General features: G+C 42.2%; 1 protein-coding gene across 3 annotated transcripts in view; it reads right to left on the bottom strand.

Annotated features, from left to right (window-relative positions):
- Positions 1 to 886: 886 nt before the first annotated feature.
- IDE (insulin degrading enzyme) overlaps positions 887 to 15,897 on the bottom strand; it is an 80,823-nt gene continuing 65,812 nt past the window's right edge. For all 3 annotated transcript variants that reach the window (XM_070432698.1, XM_070432699.1, XM_070432701.1), the window contains exons 18-25: positions 14,244 to 14,335; positions 12,733 to 12,844; positions 10,610 to 10,777; positions 9,100 to 9,372; positions 8,013 to 8,074; positions 4,851 to 4,923; positions 4,077 to 4,144; positions 887 to 3,159 (exon numbers count right to left, since the gene is read on the bottom strand). In XM_070432698.1, coding sequence (XP_070288799.1) covers positions 3,064 to 3,159; positions 4,077 to 4,144; positions 4,851 to 4,923; positions 8,013 to 8,074; positions 9,100 to 9,372; positions 10,610 to 10,777; positions 12,733 to 12,844; positions 14,244 to 14,335 — 944 coding nt within the window. In that variant the 3' untranslated portion in view covers positions 887 to 3,063. The remainder of the gene's footprint in view (positions 3,160 to 4,076; positions 4,145 to 4,850; positions 4,924 to 8,012; positions 8,075 to 9,099; positions 9,373 to 10,609; positions 10,778 to 12,732; positions 12,845 to 14,243; positions 14,336 to 15,897) is intronic.

Below are 15,897 nucleotides of genomic sequence, written 5' to 3'. Positions count from 1 at the left end.
AATCTACCAAGTGCTTTACATTTATAACGTGAAGGTTAATGCAGGCTATGAGCTTTCGAAAATGCTGTAACATCTTTGAAGAGTTGGACTTGGATGAGGAAAGTAGCAACGCCATAGTACCCATAAGCTCTGCCACAAGGAACAATGGAGTGTACCATGTTCAAGTGAACTTCATTTGACAGGCAGCAGGGAATAGGGATCTGAGTCACCTGGGCAAGAGCCCTGGCAGGGAAGGGTTCCGAGGGCAGGAACCACCCTTACAAAAGGAAGATCGCAAAAACATAAATATTCCAAGAAGCTGTACTGAAGAACTGGAGAAGGGGACCAGAGGATTCTCACGGACTGCAGCACCACCGGGCACAATGCCATGGGGGCTGCACCATTGCCTGCAGCTGAAACTTAGGGACAAGCAGATTCCCTTCTGAAGTGAGGGTCTGAGCCTGCTGACAATCACATGAGCAGAAAGGTTATCTTGATAGGGAGCCAGAGGCCAGGGGCTGCACAGGTATCTGCCTAGCCTGCAGTGTGGTGAGAAGACGCAAAGACCAGCTGTCGAGAGGAGAGACATTTTTGTTTTCTTAACCTTTTATTTTCTTCCCTGTAATGCCAGGGACAAATCTTTCCTGGTTTGGACTCTGACAATACTCACAGCAAGGAGGTCAGCTTCTCACGCGGGATTCTTGTTCAACCACCTACTCTTAAGAGTGTGAAGCTGACCCATTTTTTTGACTAAATCATGCTACCAGGTGCACTTAAAGCAAAAAACTCACTGCTTTCTGCAGTAGGAACAATGAAGGCAGGAACATTGTAAAATCAGGATGTTGAGAGGTAGGTTGAGAACTGGCCACAGAAACAGTAAAAATAATACAAATGCAAACTGCAGAGGTTAAATTCAGGCGATTTATTGTAAACAGGATTACCCTAGCACTCCACCACACGGGCTGTGTCACATGCTCTCTCTTCCAAATCAACTAGCCCAGAAGACTCTTCTAAAATGTCGCAGGTGACTAATAACTTAGTCTGTTTCACAAATCTTTACTAAGCACTGAGTAAATAGTTTCGGGATACAGAACCTGGGTTGTCTGATATTGTTCCTGGACTGCAGCTTGGACCCAGCTAGATGAATCCATTAGTATGCCTGAGTGATCGATCCAATGGTAGCTCTCGATCCAATCTGGAAACCAGCCGATGCTGAAGCACACCCAATAATAACCCCACGTCCCTGGAAGACTACATGCCATTCCTTTCAGATTTCTTCATGTGACTTGTTCATAAAAATAACTTGAATTTCACTTATTTTTTTTTTACAAGAGCTTAAAGTTACTCAGTTATTCACCGTTATAGTGGTGGACTCAAACACTCACGGCTAATTTTAGATTCCTCTTGTATATACTTGCAGTTCGATGAAAAGCTGCATAGTCTACAAATGCATAAAACCAGAAGGAAGTGAGGACTCACGCACCTTCCGAGGGACAAAGACGGGCTTCACACAAGGAAGCCCATGAAGGTAGGGATAGAAGACAGTTACAGCACCACGTTTATGTGACGGAAATGGAGCCCCGCTTTCCAAAGCAGCCTCCGCAGCAGTGATTATATCACTCTTGGCCCAAATTTAGATTACTTGGGAAATGGAAAATGTGAAAACTGAAGATGTGAAAAGACATGATTCTACAGAAAGAAATCCTGCCCAATGGGCTCGTGTGGAGGTAACAGGTCACTGGAAAATGCCACTCATTGCTCTGCCTGAGTTAGTGGACAACAGGGCCACTATTGTTACAGGCGCCTGTGTGTGGAAGGTAGTCACAATTTCTCTTGAAGTTTAGTAACAGCAAATATTTCAAAACAGCTGTTAAAGCTATCATAACAATTTCACTTAAAATAGTATCTCATGAGAAAAATATTTTTTAAAAGTCCACTGCAGTCATTTGTGTGTTCATATGTTTATATTTATATATATTTAAAAAAACACACCTTAATGCTTATGGGAATATTAGACTGGCAGTAAGAATGGATTTTAGGGTCTTATGGAGATCATGCTAGTAGAGAATCCAAGACTTTATTTTTTTATACCTCAAAAAAGGTGGCTTTGTTCTTGTTGCCTTTTGATTCACAAGGGGGCAAATATTTTGGTTCATATACTACCACTCATGGTAATAAAAAGTGACAGGTGTCTACACGAGCTGATGTTGGACAAGCTGATGTTGGAAAAGCATGTCACACACTCAGTGGGATCTGAAGTTCGCCCTATTTGTACTTGTTAAACACAGTAACATGTTGATGGGGAAAAGTAAAACTGATGGAACACCACAAACCAACGACGAACAACAAGAATGTCGATATAGTTCAATCAGAAAGGAACAAATCACAGTAATCCTGAGAAATTCAGTTTGGGACAAAATTGATGTAAGGTGAGTCTGTATTTCTAGCACTATAAAGTAGGGTGTTCTAGGGTTTTCCAGCATTTGACTAGTTTGAATAAAAAACATGTTCAAATTTTATAAAAAGATTAAAACCATGCCTTATATTCAGCAATTTCACTAATAAAAGAAAATTGCATTGCTTTGTTCATTATCTGCCAAATGTAATGTTCTCCATTGATTTACACGAAACCATCAGGTAGAAAGCAAGTTTGAGGATCGTTTTTTAAAAAGGTATTACCTTTCTTTCTACCTGCTTTGAAGCCTTTGCTGTCAACGTAGGAGGCTTTTAGAAAAAACATAACATTTTCTTCTAATAAGTAACTATTTTACAGAAGAGGGAAAGAAGGTTCTAAAGGAATATCATTCATCATTTTAAGTATTGTTATATAAGGGAATTTCTCTTAGTAATGAAAAATTTTTAAATATTTAAGAGGCATGTATTTTAAAAATACTCTACATCTATAAGATCTTGTAATTTAATTACTCTGGATTTTTAATGTTTCTACATAATGACATCTGACACCATCTCTTTTTCCGTGTGTGTCGCTAACAGTGAACCAGAAACTCTTCAAGTGGCCAAGACTGTTTCGTAGCCTGGAAGACCCGGGAATGCGTCCGCCTGCACTCTGCCACCGTGGGGTCTTCAGAGCTTTGCAGCCATGAAGTTGATATGTGGCTTCACAAGGGGGAACAGGGGCAGGCCTCGCTTGAACTCGGTCATGTTCTGAATCACTTCAGGCTGCAAAGGAAATAAGTTGTCTCTTAGTGCCTTCAGCCTAAAAAGCAGACCGAACAGGGCATAGACATTTTCCTTTTCTTTTCATACACTAGTTTCTACCCATATATTCTGACCTTTCCTCCTGGATCAGCAGGTCAGAGGGTATACGAAAACCTGTGGGAATGCCCCCGTGAGATTCTGGGCCGGAAGGAAGACCCCCGGCTCTCTTGGGGCTGGCACACCAGGGGCTCAGCGCCAAGGCTTTGGCAGAGTGCCAGCGGCACGTGTGCCCACCCAGCAAGAGCCTGGCTACCTGGCCAGTTTTCCTCCTCCTGCAATTAAATACCAGCCCTTCCAGATCATTAAAATACGCAAGCACTGTGGAAGGGACTGGGGCCAAAGGGGCTGGACATGGCTCGTTGCAGAGTAACACAACTGTTTAAGCTAGAGGCAAAGGCAGACAAGAGCAGAGGCTAAGTTTCTGTGCAACTGAAAATACAAAGGTATGGCCCCTGGGAGCTGTCAAGAGGAGAAGGACCTGGCCTTTAAGAGAGACCTAAAGCAGAGGCTTGAACAGTCGGTGGCCTGAAGCCGCTAGGTCCTCCTAGGTCAGTGATGGCGAACCTATGACACACGTGTCATAGGCATGTACCTTGGTTGCAGGCAGTGATGGCAAACCTATGACACGTGAAGTTATTTTTTTTGGTTGATTTTTCTTTGTTAAATGGCATTTAAATATATAAAATAAATATCAAAAATATAAATCTTTGTTTTACTATGGTTGCAAATATCAAAAAATTTCTATATGTGACACGGCACCAGAGTTAAGTTAGGGTTTTTCAAAATGCTGACACGCCGAGCTCAAAAGGTTCGCCATCACTGTCCTAGGTGATAAGTCCTCTCACAGGGCAACCTAAGAAAACATTCACATTTCTTACCTGTGGCAAGGCTGGTGCTTGTGACAGATTTATATCATTTTGACACGGGAACTCTCCAACCACAGGACCTATAAGATAAACGAAGGGCTTAGTGCTTTGCACTGACTGAGACTAGCACACAAGAGCAACTTTAAAAATAAAATCAAAACCAGACTCAGCTCATTACACAGCTGTGCCAGACCTGGTTTGTGTACTTCTCAGATCCTCTCAGGCTGCCTGCTCCCTGAGCCCTGCCTGCGGTCCTGCCTCCTCCCTGGAGTCCCAATGATGGCTCATGATGTTACCATGGTTATTAAAGCAGCAATTTTAGTGCCCAGGTCTGACCTCACTAGACCCTGAAGCTCTGGCCACCAAAAACAAAACAACCAAGAAGGCAGCAGCACTTATTGGTTGTGGGGCAAACTTGGCCAGTCAGAGGCAGGAGATGGGCAGGGCTGAGCAGATGCCCCCCCCTGCCCCCAACACACACATACACACACCCACACACACGGTGCTCCATACAACTGCCTCGGGATGTCCCACCAGCCGCTAGCTGTGTTTTCTCACAGCACCGTGGCCAGCCTGGCACTGTGCCACCTGGTTGGCTCTCTCCTCTGCTGCCTCATTCCCCTTTCCCCCTATTTTGGCTTTGCTAGAGCAGACCCTGTCTCCCGCCAGCTCCCCTCTGCACTTCTTTACTTCCTGGTGCTCCGTAAGGATGTGGCTATGGCAAGAGATAGCTAGCAGGTGACTAAAAACATACATGTTTTTAAAAAGTCAATATTTAATACTTACAAGAATCCATTTCTCTGGCAAGAACATGGACGGACACCTTATGTCTCCTCGGGGCATCCACTGCCAACATTTCCTAGGCAGAGAGAATAGCCGAGTCACCTTTCGCCCCACGAAGGGACAAAAAGATGCTCTCTTACAGCAAAGAAGAGTTAGCTTCCTTTCCTTCCTCCACACTTGCAGTCTTTTATTTAAACTCTACAAACCTTAGGCAAGAATTGTTCTTAACCCCATTTCACAAATGTGTCCAAGGAGATTAGGTGATGTGATCAAAACTTTACGCCTACTAAGTACCTCAGCTGGGATTAAAAACGGAGCCTCGCACTCACTGGGGTATGATACTGGGACAATGGCCTGCGCTTAGTCAAGGGACGACCACAAAGCCTGCTCCTCTAAGACCCTTCTCCCATTCTGCAGCTACCAAGAGAAGGAAACCAACGTTTGTTGAGAGTTCTGCTTTGTACCAAGCACTCTCCTGTGTCAGCTCATTTGAGTCTCTCTAAGCTACGACGCGACCTCTAAAACACAGGTAGAAGGACTTGCTGCTGTCCCAGCTCGTAAGGGATGATGTCGGAAGGGAGGGCTGCTTGCTCTCCCTCCCACCACATTGCTTTGGAGGCTCCCCCTTGGTCATTGCCATGAGCACCTGGAGTGGGCGGCTGGCAGACAGATCCTGTGGGGAGTGTAGTGTCTCTACACCTGTTTCTTAGTGCTGGATCTTAATCCATGTTTTCCGAAGGGAAAACACAAGTTGTGATAAAGCTTCCCCTAATGCCTCAGGCCAAAGTAACATTTTGTATCCTCAGAGGAAGAGACCATCATCGAGGCCAAATCAACCCCACAGTTATTTATGGAGCTGTTATGATAAGCCTGGTCCTGTGCAGCTGCCATGGAGGCCCTGCCCATGCTACACAGCACACCGACCACGGCTTCTCCAGCTGGTGAGCAGCCAGGTTCTCCCACACGTGTGCTCTGGCCTCTCCAGTTCTTTCAGAATTCAGGCCAGGTCTGCCGCCAGGAACATGGATGAGAGCATCTGACTGGAGTGAAAAGTCTGCTTCCAAAGATCTATTCTTGATCACTTTTCACCCAAACCTTCACAGTCTTCTTATTAACCTACAGTAGTTGACAGTAGAATGATGCCCTCTTCGGTTTCAGACTGTTCTCAACTTCCTGACCAACTGGGGATAATCCCCATTTCTCTAAAGGCAGGTCAACCAACCAACCAACCAACCAACCAACCGATGTGAGAGGGACACATCGACTAGTTGCCTCTTACATGGGTCCCGACCAGGGCTGGGAATCGAGCCTGCAACTGAGGTACGTTCCCTTGACCGGAATCGAACCCAGGACCTTTCAGTCCATGGGCCGTCACTCCATCCACTGAGCCAACCAGCTAGGGCTAGATTTTATTGTATTTTTTTAAATATATTTTATTTATTTTTTACAGAGAGGAAGGGAGAAGAATAGAGAGTCAGAAACATCGATCAGCTGCCTCCTGCACACCCGCTACTGGGGATGTGCCCGCAACCAAGGTACATGCCCTTGACTGGAATTGAACCTGGGACCCTTCAGTCCACAGGCCGATGCTCTATCCACTGAGCCAAACCGGTTAGGGCTAGATTTTATTTTTAAAAGCAGTTTCAAGTTTACAGCAAAACTGAGTGGAAGGTACAGAGATTTCCTATACACCCGTTGCCCCCACACATGCATAGTCTGTTCCCTTATCCAAATATATTTATATTTTAAGACTATTACGGCCAAAGAGCAAGAGTAGTTTAGATGAGACTCTTATCTTCCTTTACACAATGCGAAGGGAGCTGTTAAGTAAAGAAAATAATTTGCCCAGCCATTTCCACAGCCAAAAAGCTCAAATCTCATTGCTAAAAAAGTGCATTCAAAATACTGGCTTTTAACCTCAAATTTTGAAACTGAAATTGTATTGTCTCCCTTTTGTACTAAGGTGTTATTGGCTTGTAGTTTTGCAGGGGATTTGGGGGCGGTAAGTGTAAGTGACGCGTAGACAGTGCAAGGTCACCCTTTCCTCTAGGAAACTCTGGGCACCTCCAGGTCAGGCACTGCCTTTTCCCCATCCCCCCACAGCACCACACTGGTGAACTGAACGGGTACTGGGAACCCTACTATAGGAGAAAAACGTGATTAGCCTTCACTGTACAAGTAATTTCACAAAACCATTGGAATGAGAACTGCATGTACTGACTCTTGTATGGTCAGTTACTATATATCCCTGAAAATGACATTGTAAAGTAGACGATTTCCCCCCCAAAAGAGATGTTAGCACAGAGCAGGACTAAGTTCCTGACCAAACAACCGGCACCTAACAAATCAGATATGAGCCAGGAGAAATGGCTAGAGCACTACCTAGGATATAATTGTAAGGCACCATGGTAATTACAGAGTATAATTTTGCTCTTTATCCTGCAAAACAGACATAAAAGTATTTTACAGAGAGGCCACAATATATTACAAAAAATATATATGTAACACTTGAAGTGCAACTCCATTGCAGTAAAAAATTTTAATTTCTGCACTTAGCATGCTTATTAGACATTATATAACCACTTTACAAAATGTATGCTACCCTTATAAGAATTTTGTTACAGGTGGGGAAAATTTAGATGGTGCTAACCTCTTAAAACTGTACTGGGAAAACTTTAATGGTGATCTCTATAAGTACAGGTATTCAAAACTCATAAGATCCCAATACACTGTTCAAAGGTAGAGTGAGTGATCATTTATCTAAAGCAGCAGCCACAGTGGCACCTAAAAGGGTGAAGACAACTTATAGTTGTCAGAGAGTGGAGAACTCTAATTCTCAAGTTCTATTTTTTTTTCTTTGCTCTTGCTTCCCACCCAACAAGCTCAGCAATGTTCTTTGTGGGCTTGGGGTGGGGAACAGAGAGAAGAAACAAAAGGGTGTGAAGAGATGGATCCAGAAGCCAGGATGCGCCACACAGTCCCTGGTCTCTGGGTTCAATAGGAATTGTCTCTTTTTTCTAACAGTAATATGTCCAAATTACTCCCACCCATAAAAATGCCTTCATACATCCTGCCCAAATGGGTTAAAAGCAGCAGCAAGCACATAACACAGCACATACAATATTTCCTTATCAGTCAAAATCTAAATATAGAAACTCAATTTACCTTGTAGAATTTGATGATATCTTCCTTGGTAAGTGTCTTTAAATATGCAACTTCTGTATTGTCTGAAAAAGTAATCATACAATAATTTACTAATAATCCCATGTTAAGTAGCCCAGAATACTATATGAAATGACAATATACTTCATTTCAACAGTCCTAAGTATCCACATTTTTAAGTGATCATCTGCTCCTACAAGTGGTAAGGGAATAAATTTCAAGTAAAAAGTTAAGAGGATATCCTGGCTTTCTATATTTGAGCTGTTGGGTCTTGGGCTAGTCATTTCCACTTTTCTGGGCCTCAGTTTCCTCGTCCTGAAACTGGGACTAATAACTACTTAATGGGGCTGTAGTGAGAACAAGGAAAATTATAAATAACAGTAACATAGCTAGGGCACATGGCAAATGCTCAGTAAAAGGTCAGTACTATATGAACAGTGAATACAACAGCTTGAAATATTACAGGTAAGGAAACAGAGGCCCCAAAAGGTAAGCTGGCCAAGACCTTCAGCTTATCAGTATCAGAATGAGAACACAACCCAACTCTCCTGACTTCCAGTGTAGCTTAGCGCACCCACTGTTCTCTCTGCTCTAGGAGAGAGATAGAAGGGAGCTGGTAAGCAGGAGGCCCTGGGGAGCATAGCTTTCCCAAATCTAAAAGCACTGAGACAGTTTTGGAGATCCCTAAAGGCAGATGTTTGAACCCCAGTGCCTCCAGGGCAGCACTGCCTCAAGAGAGTTGAATCTGCAAATTTTTCTTTTTCTTTTTTTCAGTGTTATGGAATATAAATGCCTACATATCCATGCTCAGAGCCTCAGGGCACAGTGATTGAACACAAAAAGTGAAATAAGATTTATTATTAGTGTGTCAGTATAAGATACAGGTAGATCCAGCTCTAGCTTCCGAGAAGAAAAAAAGATAAAGTTTCTAATAGGAAAGTTATACTAAATAATGGTTTTTTTAGAAGTGCTGTACTCCCATCCCCCTCCCAAATCAGTACTAGACCATCACCTACAAAATGAATGGCCTCAATGTCCTTAAAAGTTACGTGTACATGCCATGAATGTTGGGACCCTCATTTCGCCTTACCTCTGTCAAAATTGTATTGCTGGGAGATGATTTCCCCCCAGTACTTAGCACACTCTGCAGACAGTTTCTTTGGTTTGTCTAGTCGGCGAATTGCTAACGCCTGAATGTGTTTTTGGAAGGCCTCATCTGTCATGTCCTCTATGGACTTTTCCATGGTGACTAAGAAAGCCTCCACTCTGCTTTCTAGGTAGTGAGGAGGCTTTTCCGACTGGATGATGAATCGTAAGCCCTGTATGCCGTTGGCTCGACGTGGACCACTGAAGACGATATAGCCTGAAACATAAACACCAGCCAGTCAGGACCTTGGCATTTGAGACTCAGACTTTTAATCTTTCAAAAATTATGCTGTCAGAGCAAATAAAATCCACATTAGGGTTTTATATTATTAACCTCTGAAGAAAAATGAATAAAGTATCCTCAGGACAAAGCAGAAGAGCTCTCTAAAGAATAGTCAAAAAGTTAGCGATAACTCTTTCTTAATACAAAAAGAACCCTACTGATCATTCAGCTCAACATCCCACAACTCCTAGTTATCTGCTAGTTAATCCCCTTCAATCTAGGTTAAAGTTATTTCCATCCCTGTCCACTGTCCTGGCACTGTTTCCTTCCACATCCAAGTTTCTGATGTGAACTTGCTTCTACCACTGAATTTTGTTAGGTAACCCATTCCTAGACCAACTCCATGCAGACTGGAAATCTCTAGAGATTGCGCTCATGCACTACCACCTCCCCTCAACATCTTTTCTAAACTAAACCCGTGGTGTGCCTCCTTCAGCTGCTCGGCCCTGGACCACACTTCTGAAATGCTCTTCAGTACAGCCTTCAGAGTTCAAACCACACTGTACTATAATTCTTATATCCCTTTACAGGTCTGCCTTCCGGATTAGATTGTGAGCTCCCTGAAGGGAAGGTCCAGCCATAACAGCTATGGCCATGGTCTAGCATCTGCCATGATGGTTGCTGAAAAACAGATTGGTACTTGGAGAGACTCGCCCAAATCCTTCTTCACTGGTTCTTCCCGGTATTACTGGAGCTTCTTTTTTCCCCTCCTTAATCAAACCTGCTAAGATCTCCAAGACTTTAAATAGTGCTTAAATCTCTGCCTGAAACATTTCCTCAACAAACACTTACTGAGTAACTTCTATGTGTCCCAACATGAGTAAGAGAAAAAACCTGCACCCTCAGAGAACCCAGTTAGTGAGCCTAAGCTTCGCTTCCCTGGATGGCCTGCTTCCCACCTTGCCACCCGTAACAGCCTGCCCTTAGCATCCTCTCTCCTCCACACACATGTCCTCTTTATTGACATGTATGTAATGTAGACACAGTGTCATCTCAAGAACTGCGTTTGTGTCTATAAGCTATTAATTGTTTATCTTTTAGAAGTAGATCCGCCATAAACAGGTTTCACAAGTCTTTCTGAATAGAGCGTGCCTGAAGCAACACAGAATTTTTTCTGAGGACAATGGTTGCTCCTGAAGGTCTAGGACACCCGCCGCCCCACGCCTCTCACCCAGCTGCTCCTTGGTGCGCAGGGTGTTGAAGCAGGGCTCGGAGATGATCTGACAGAAGAGCTCCAGGAACATGTTCTCCGAGGTGCTCTGCATGTCTGTCTGGTAGTAGATCTCGATGCCACAGTTATTGTGAACTTCATTCCTCTGCTGGTAAACAAACCACCCTTCTAGAAGAGAATAACACATTCAAACACTTATTTAGGGCTCAGGAAGGTTAGTGTTTTGTTTGAAAAGTTGTTCAATTTGATGGGTGTTTTTTTGGCAATTCCAAATTGCAATTAATTTATTAGAATGTGAAATTCAACTTACCCCTGGGAATCCTATTACAGTGATTTGTATGTGGTGGACCCCCATTAAACATGCACTGAATTTAAAAAGCAAAGAACTTATGAAAGGCTAAATATTTTATGACTAAGTATTAATGCTAAATAAGATCCATAGTTAATAAAATGGACAATGTAGTGTATGTACTAAATTAGAACTAGCTAATACATGTAAAAACCTCAATAGAAATAACACCTATGTTTCCATAACCATACAAAAAATGTTAATTACTAGTTGTGCCTTTATTATCTTGAGTTTCTATTTAACTTTCTATTCCCAATACTGCTTACTCACACCCACACTAACGGTCATTTTCCAGATTTACACCAATGTGTACAATGCCTAACATCTCACTTTAAAGAGGAGAAAACTGAGACCCTGAGAAGGGGCAACATGTCCAAGTCCTTTAGCTAGGACTAAAACTCAGGTACACTGATCAAACATTTCATCAAAATTATGTATAGACAATTATGCTTTATGATCTGATAACTTTATTTCAAGAGCAATAAATGTGAAGAAGCAAATATACAGTGCTTAGTATGTAGTACTGTATGACTCACAAACGTAAGATTTCTCAGACACAGTAGTAATGACAGGCTTGCTCGCTCTTCTAGAAGCTCAATTAGGCATCAGCAGTAAAGGGCGGCAGAGCAGCCTGGACTTGCACTGCACCTATTTCCCTTTCCTGACCAGGTCCCACTCAGACTAACAGTCAGACTTATCCCGGCAGCACTAAGTTTCCTCTTATCAGAAGAGGAAGGAGAACACAGGCTGTAATCCATCTTCCCACACACACTGCCAGCCTTTTCATACTCATCCCCCAATGTCTCCTTCTTCACAATGCCTGAATTTTTTCTTTTTAAACTGTTAGTACTGTCCCATGGAGAGTTAGTGAAGGATTACTTAAGATATTCATTATTGATCAGCTGGCTAAATTAGAATGTTTCCTAACACCTAGCATTTTGAGAAGGGGATATGAACTGAGCAATCTGTGAGAATGGGGAAATCTGTGAGGGCATTTGAGAGACAAAAGAGATAGGTCCTAGGAGAAGCTAGAGAAGGCAGGAGGTGTAATACAAAGAGGTGTGAAAGGTAGATTTCCCTTTGAATTTTGTTTCTAAGCCTACATCACTTTGCAGTGACTGAGGAACAAGGTAGCATTAGTCTGAGATGAACCATCACCAGGTCTGTGAGGACTGGTCATGCAGAACTGCAGAGCTGTGCTCAAGGTATCCTTGCACATTCAACCATGACATCCTGAGGCGATACTATGTTCAAGCTGCTTTAGTAGCGGCTCAAATGAGGCATTGGAACTCTGATATATTAATTATTATCCGTTATGTTAAAATTCCTCATAAAATATCCATGAAATAATACATGTTGTTATCTGGACCTATAGCTTTCCTAAAACTATTTCTGTCAAAGACCCCTATGGGCTTCCCATTAGATATAATAATTCTAGTTTTTATAAATTTTATTTCATGATTCATGATCAACATTTCTTTAGCTTTGTGATATGTTTATTTCCTAACTCCTCTACACTCAATTACCCATCAATTCCAGTATCATTCTCTTCAAAATAATGGCCTACCTCCAATTTCATCTCTTTGGTCCACTTACTGAGAATTTTGTGACAGAATTACCTATCATTAATCATACCTCTATAAATAGTAGAGGATCCTGTAGTTCTTTACCATAAAACAACACATTATCATCCAAATGAATTTGGTCTACCTGTAATTACCCACAATATTATGTCAAAGTTATCCATCACCAAAGTTATAACATTTCAACTTACTGTCAGGGAGCTGAACTTCTCTGTACCGAACCAGCTGACTTGGAAGGAGAGGTTTTGTATGAGCATGTTCAATAAGAGTGTCCTCAACCATCTGCATAATTCCTAATGCAGCCTGTGGAAAAGACAGGTCACAGTAATTACAAGAACACAAATATATCTTGTCTGTGAAAATAAATATAGTATATTGAATGATAGCCCCTGCAATATGAAAAAATGCCTGTGAAATAAACCAGCTTACTTTACCATAAAAAATGGGTTTTTAAATCTTAAATACATTTGATCCTACTCAAATGGGTAAAAATTGAATTTGTCAATTTGCAATAGCCACTGTGGTAGTAGTGAAGAGAAACAGAGATCCAGACCATCTTGATGCTGGGAAAGACATTGCTAAAGCTGGAGAGGTACTGGTGATGGAAAGCTAGTCACCCCAAGTGAATGACAGCTGGGGTTACCGCAAAGCAAAGGAGCTGGGCATAAGGTTTTATTTTTTAATAAAACTGACCTTGCTAAGAACCCTGCCTCTGCCAATGGGCGTACTGTTTTGGAGACAGTATACAGCAGAGTGGTAGAGAGGGTGGGCTCTTGAGACAGACTGCCATAGGAATTCTGGAGTGCTAAACTTGGCCTTTACTATTTAATTTAATCCTAAAACTATAATTTTACAAATAGGAAAACTGAGCACAGACAGGTTAAGATTTTTTCAGAAGACTGCATATCTAATATGTGACACAGTTAGGATTCGAATCCAGGCTGTTTGGTTCCACACCATGTGCACCTAGTCATTACACCAGGGGTGGGAAACCTTTTTCTGCTAAGGGCTATTTGGATATTTCTAACATCCTTCATGGATCATAGAAAATTATCAACTTAAAAATTAGCCTGCTATATTTGGTCAAACATTTAATTAACTCATCCCTATGCCTTGGCAGGGCCAGATCAAATGATTTTGTGGGCCTTATGCGGCCCACAGGCCAGATGTTCCCCACTCCTGTTCTACATAGTCCTGCTGTCCTACACAGAATGAGGATAATTTTCCCCACTTCCTTCTGTGATTGCACAAGGCAGGCAACAGCAGAGCACAGCCATGACAGTGGGTCCACAGTTAACAATAATCTTCCATCATTCTGCTCCCCCATGCCTCCATAGAGCAGAGAGGGTTGAGTGAACACTGATGTGCTATTATAATCACACTGTGGTGGTTAACAGCTTTATTTTTTTATTATTATTATTTCTTAAAATGTATTTTATTGATTTTCTACAGAGAGGAAGGGAGAAAGACAGAGAGTTAGAAACATCGATCAGCTGCCTCCCGCACATCTCCCACTGGGGACGCGCCCGCAACCCAGGTACATGCCCCTGACCAGAATCGAACCCGGGACCCCTCAGTCCGCAGGCCGACGCTCCATCCACTGAGCCAAACCAGTTTCGGCTGGTTAACAGCTTTAGACAGACGAGGGTAAAGAATCTCTTGCACTCATTCATGAAAGATTGCTAAAACTTTAACCACCCACCTGCTTTGTTATGTTTCCATGGAGAAGGGCTTCAATGTGCAGCCGTGACAGGAGCTGAGGTATAAAGGCCTTAAGGCGAGGAAGGGTGACATCTGTAAAGGTGTAAGAAATACAGACTCTACTTATGAGGTGTTTTTAAAAAAAAAAGTCAACTCGAGACTTATACAAGAGTTCAGAATTCAAAAATAGTAGAGAGAGTTCCTGTATGCCCTTCACCCAGTTTTTCCTAATGTTAACAGTTTTCATAACCACGGTACAATGTCAAAACTAAGAGACTAACACTAGCACAATACTATTAACTAAAATACAGACTTTATTTGGATTTCCATTTTTCCACTAATCTCTCTTTTCTGTTCTAGGATGTAACCTGCAACCCCACCTCGCATTTAGTTGTCATGTGTCCTTATTTCCTCCCACCTGTGACAGTTCCTTGGTCTTTCCTTGTCTTTAATGATCTTAATACTTATGAAGAGCATTGTTCAGTTATTTTATAGAATGACCTTTATCTGGGTTTGGCTAGTGTCTTCTCATGATTAAACTGAGCTTATGTCTTCCTAGGAAGAATACCATAGAGGTACCATGCCTTTCTCAGAGCACCACGCCAGGGTTCATAGTGTTGTGCGCTGTAGTGTTGGTGACGTTAACACTGATCACTTGGTTGGGTGGTGTCTGCCAGATGTCACTGCTGTGAGTGCACTACTTTATTCTTTTGGTTGTAACTGAGTAACTCATGTAGGCTCTACAGGCAATGAGGAAAAGCCATCTGCTCATCAACGCTTACTTTTCTCATTGTAATTAATAAATAACTTATTTGGGGGAAATACTTTGAAACTATACAAATATCCTGTTTTTCCTAAACTTTTACCTACTAATTTTAGCATCCATTGGTGTATACTGCTGCATCAATTATTATTTTGGCATTCTAATAGTGAGTTTTCTACTCTCCACTTTCCTTCTACATGTACTGACTTAGTTCATCAATAAGTAAGAGTTGTTCCTTTTCCATTAGGACCATATTAGTAATTGCTACAGTGGATGCTAAAATTAGTGACTGAAATTTAAAGAGAGACATGGAAAAGGAATTAACAAGTGCTTACTATTGGCTGGTATCTTATAGATGTTATAAACTGTAAAGTGTGTGCTATTATCCCCATTTTAAAGATGAGAAAATTGAAGTTTAGAAAATATACGTTTCCTGACCAAAATCATCAAGTTATTAAGTTGCAGAGCTGGCATCTGATCCTTGGTCTAATTCCAAAGTGCACACTTGTCCTTCTCCATTGCACTGCCGAAGGACCCTTCACTCCCTTAGCACTCTCTGCAGGCCTACTCCTTTGCCTCTACTGAAATGATCTGTTTACATTCATGCTTTGCCATTAGACTGGAGCTCCCCAATCAAAGAAACCCCATATAAATGATCTTTTTATTTTTAATCTCAAGCAACTGGAGTCCAGGACCTGGTGCATCGCAGGTAGTCGGTAAATACTGTTGGACCACAATGAACTCAGGTTCTTGCTATCCCATCACCTGAAAAGCTGACTGACTTAAGAGTCAGAGGGAGCCAGCCTCTCACACTCTCACATGAGCTGTCTCCAGACTAAGCCACATTGGCATTACTGGATTATTTTGTGTGTGTGTGTGTGTGTGTGTGTGT

Source organism: Myotis yumanensis, unplaced genomic scaffold, assembly GCF_028538775.1.
Source record: "Myotis yumanensis isolate MYYU_CA2020_CCGP unplaced genomic scaffold, mMyoYum1.0.hap1 SCAF_13, whole genome shotgun sequence".
In the NCBI taxonomy this organism is placed as follows: domain Eukaryota; kingdom Metazoa; phylum Chordata; class Mammalia; order Chiroptera; family Vespertilionidae; genus Myotis; species Myotis yumanensis.
The sequence above is the reverse complement of the archived record's forward strand: the minus strand, read 5'-3'. Positions and strand labels throughout refer to the sequence as shown.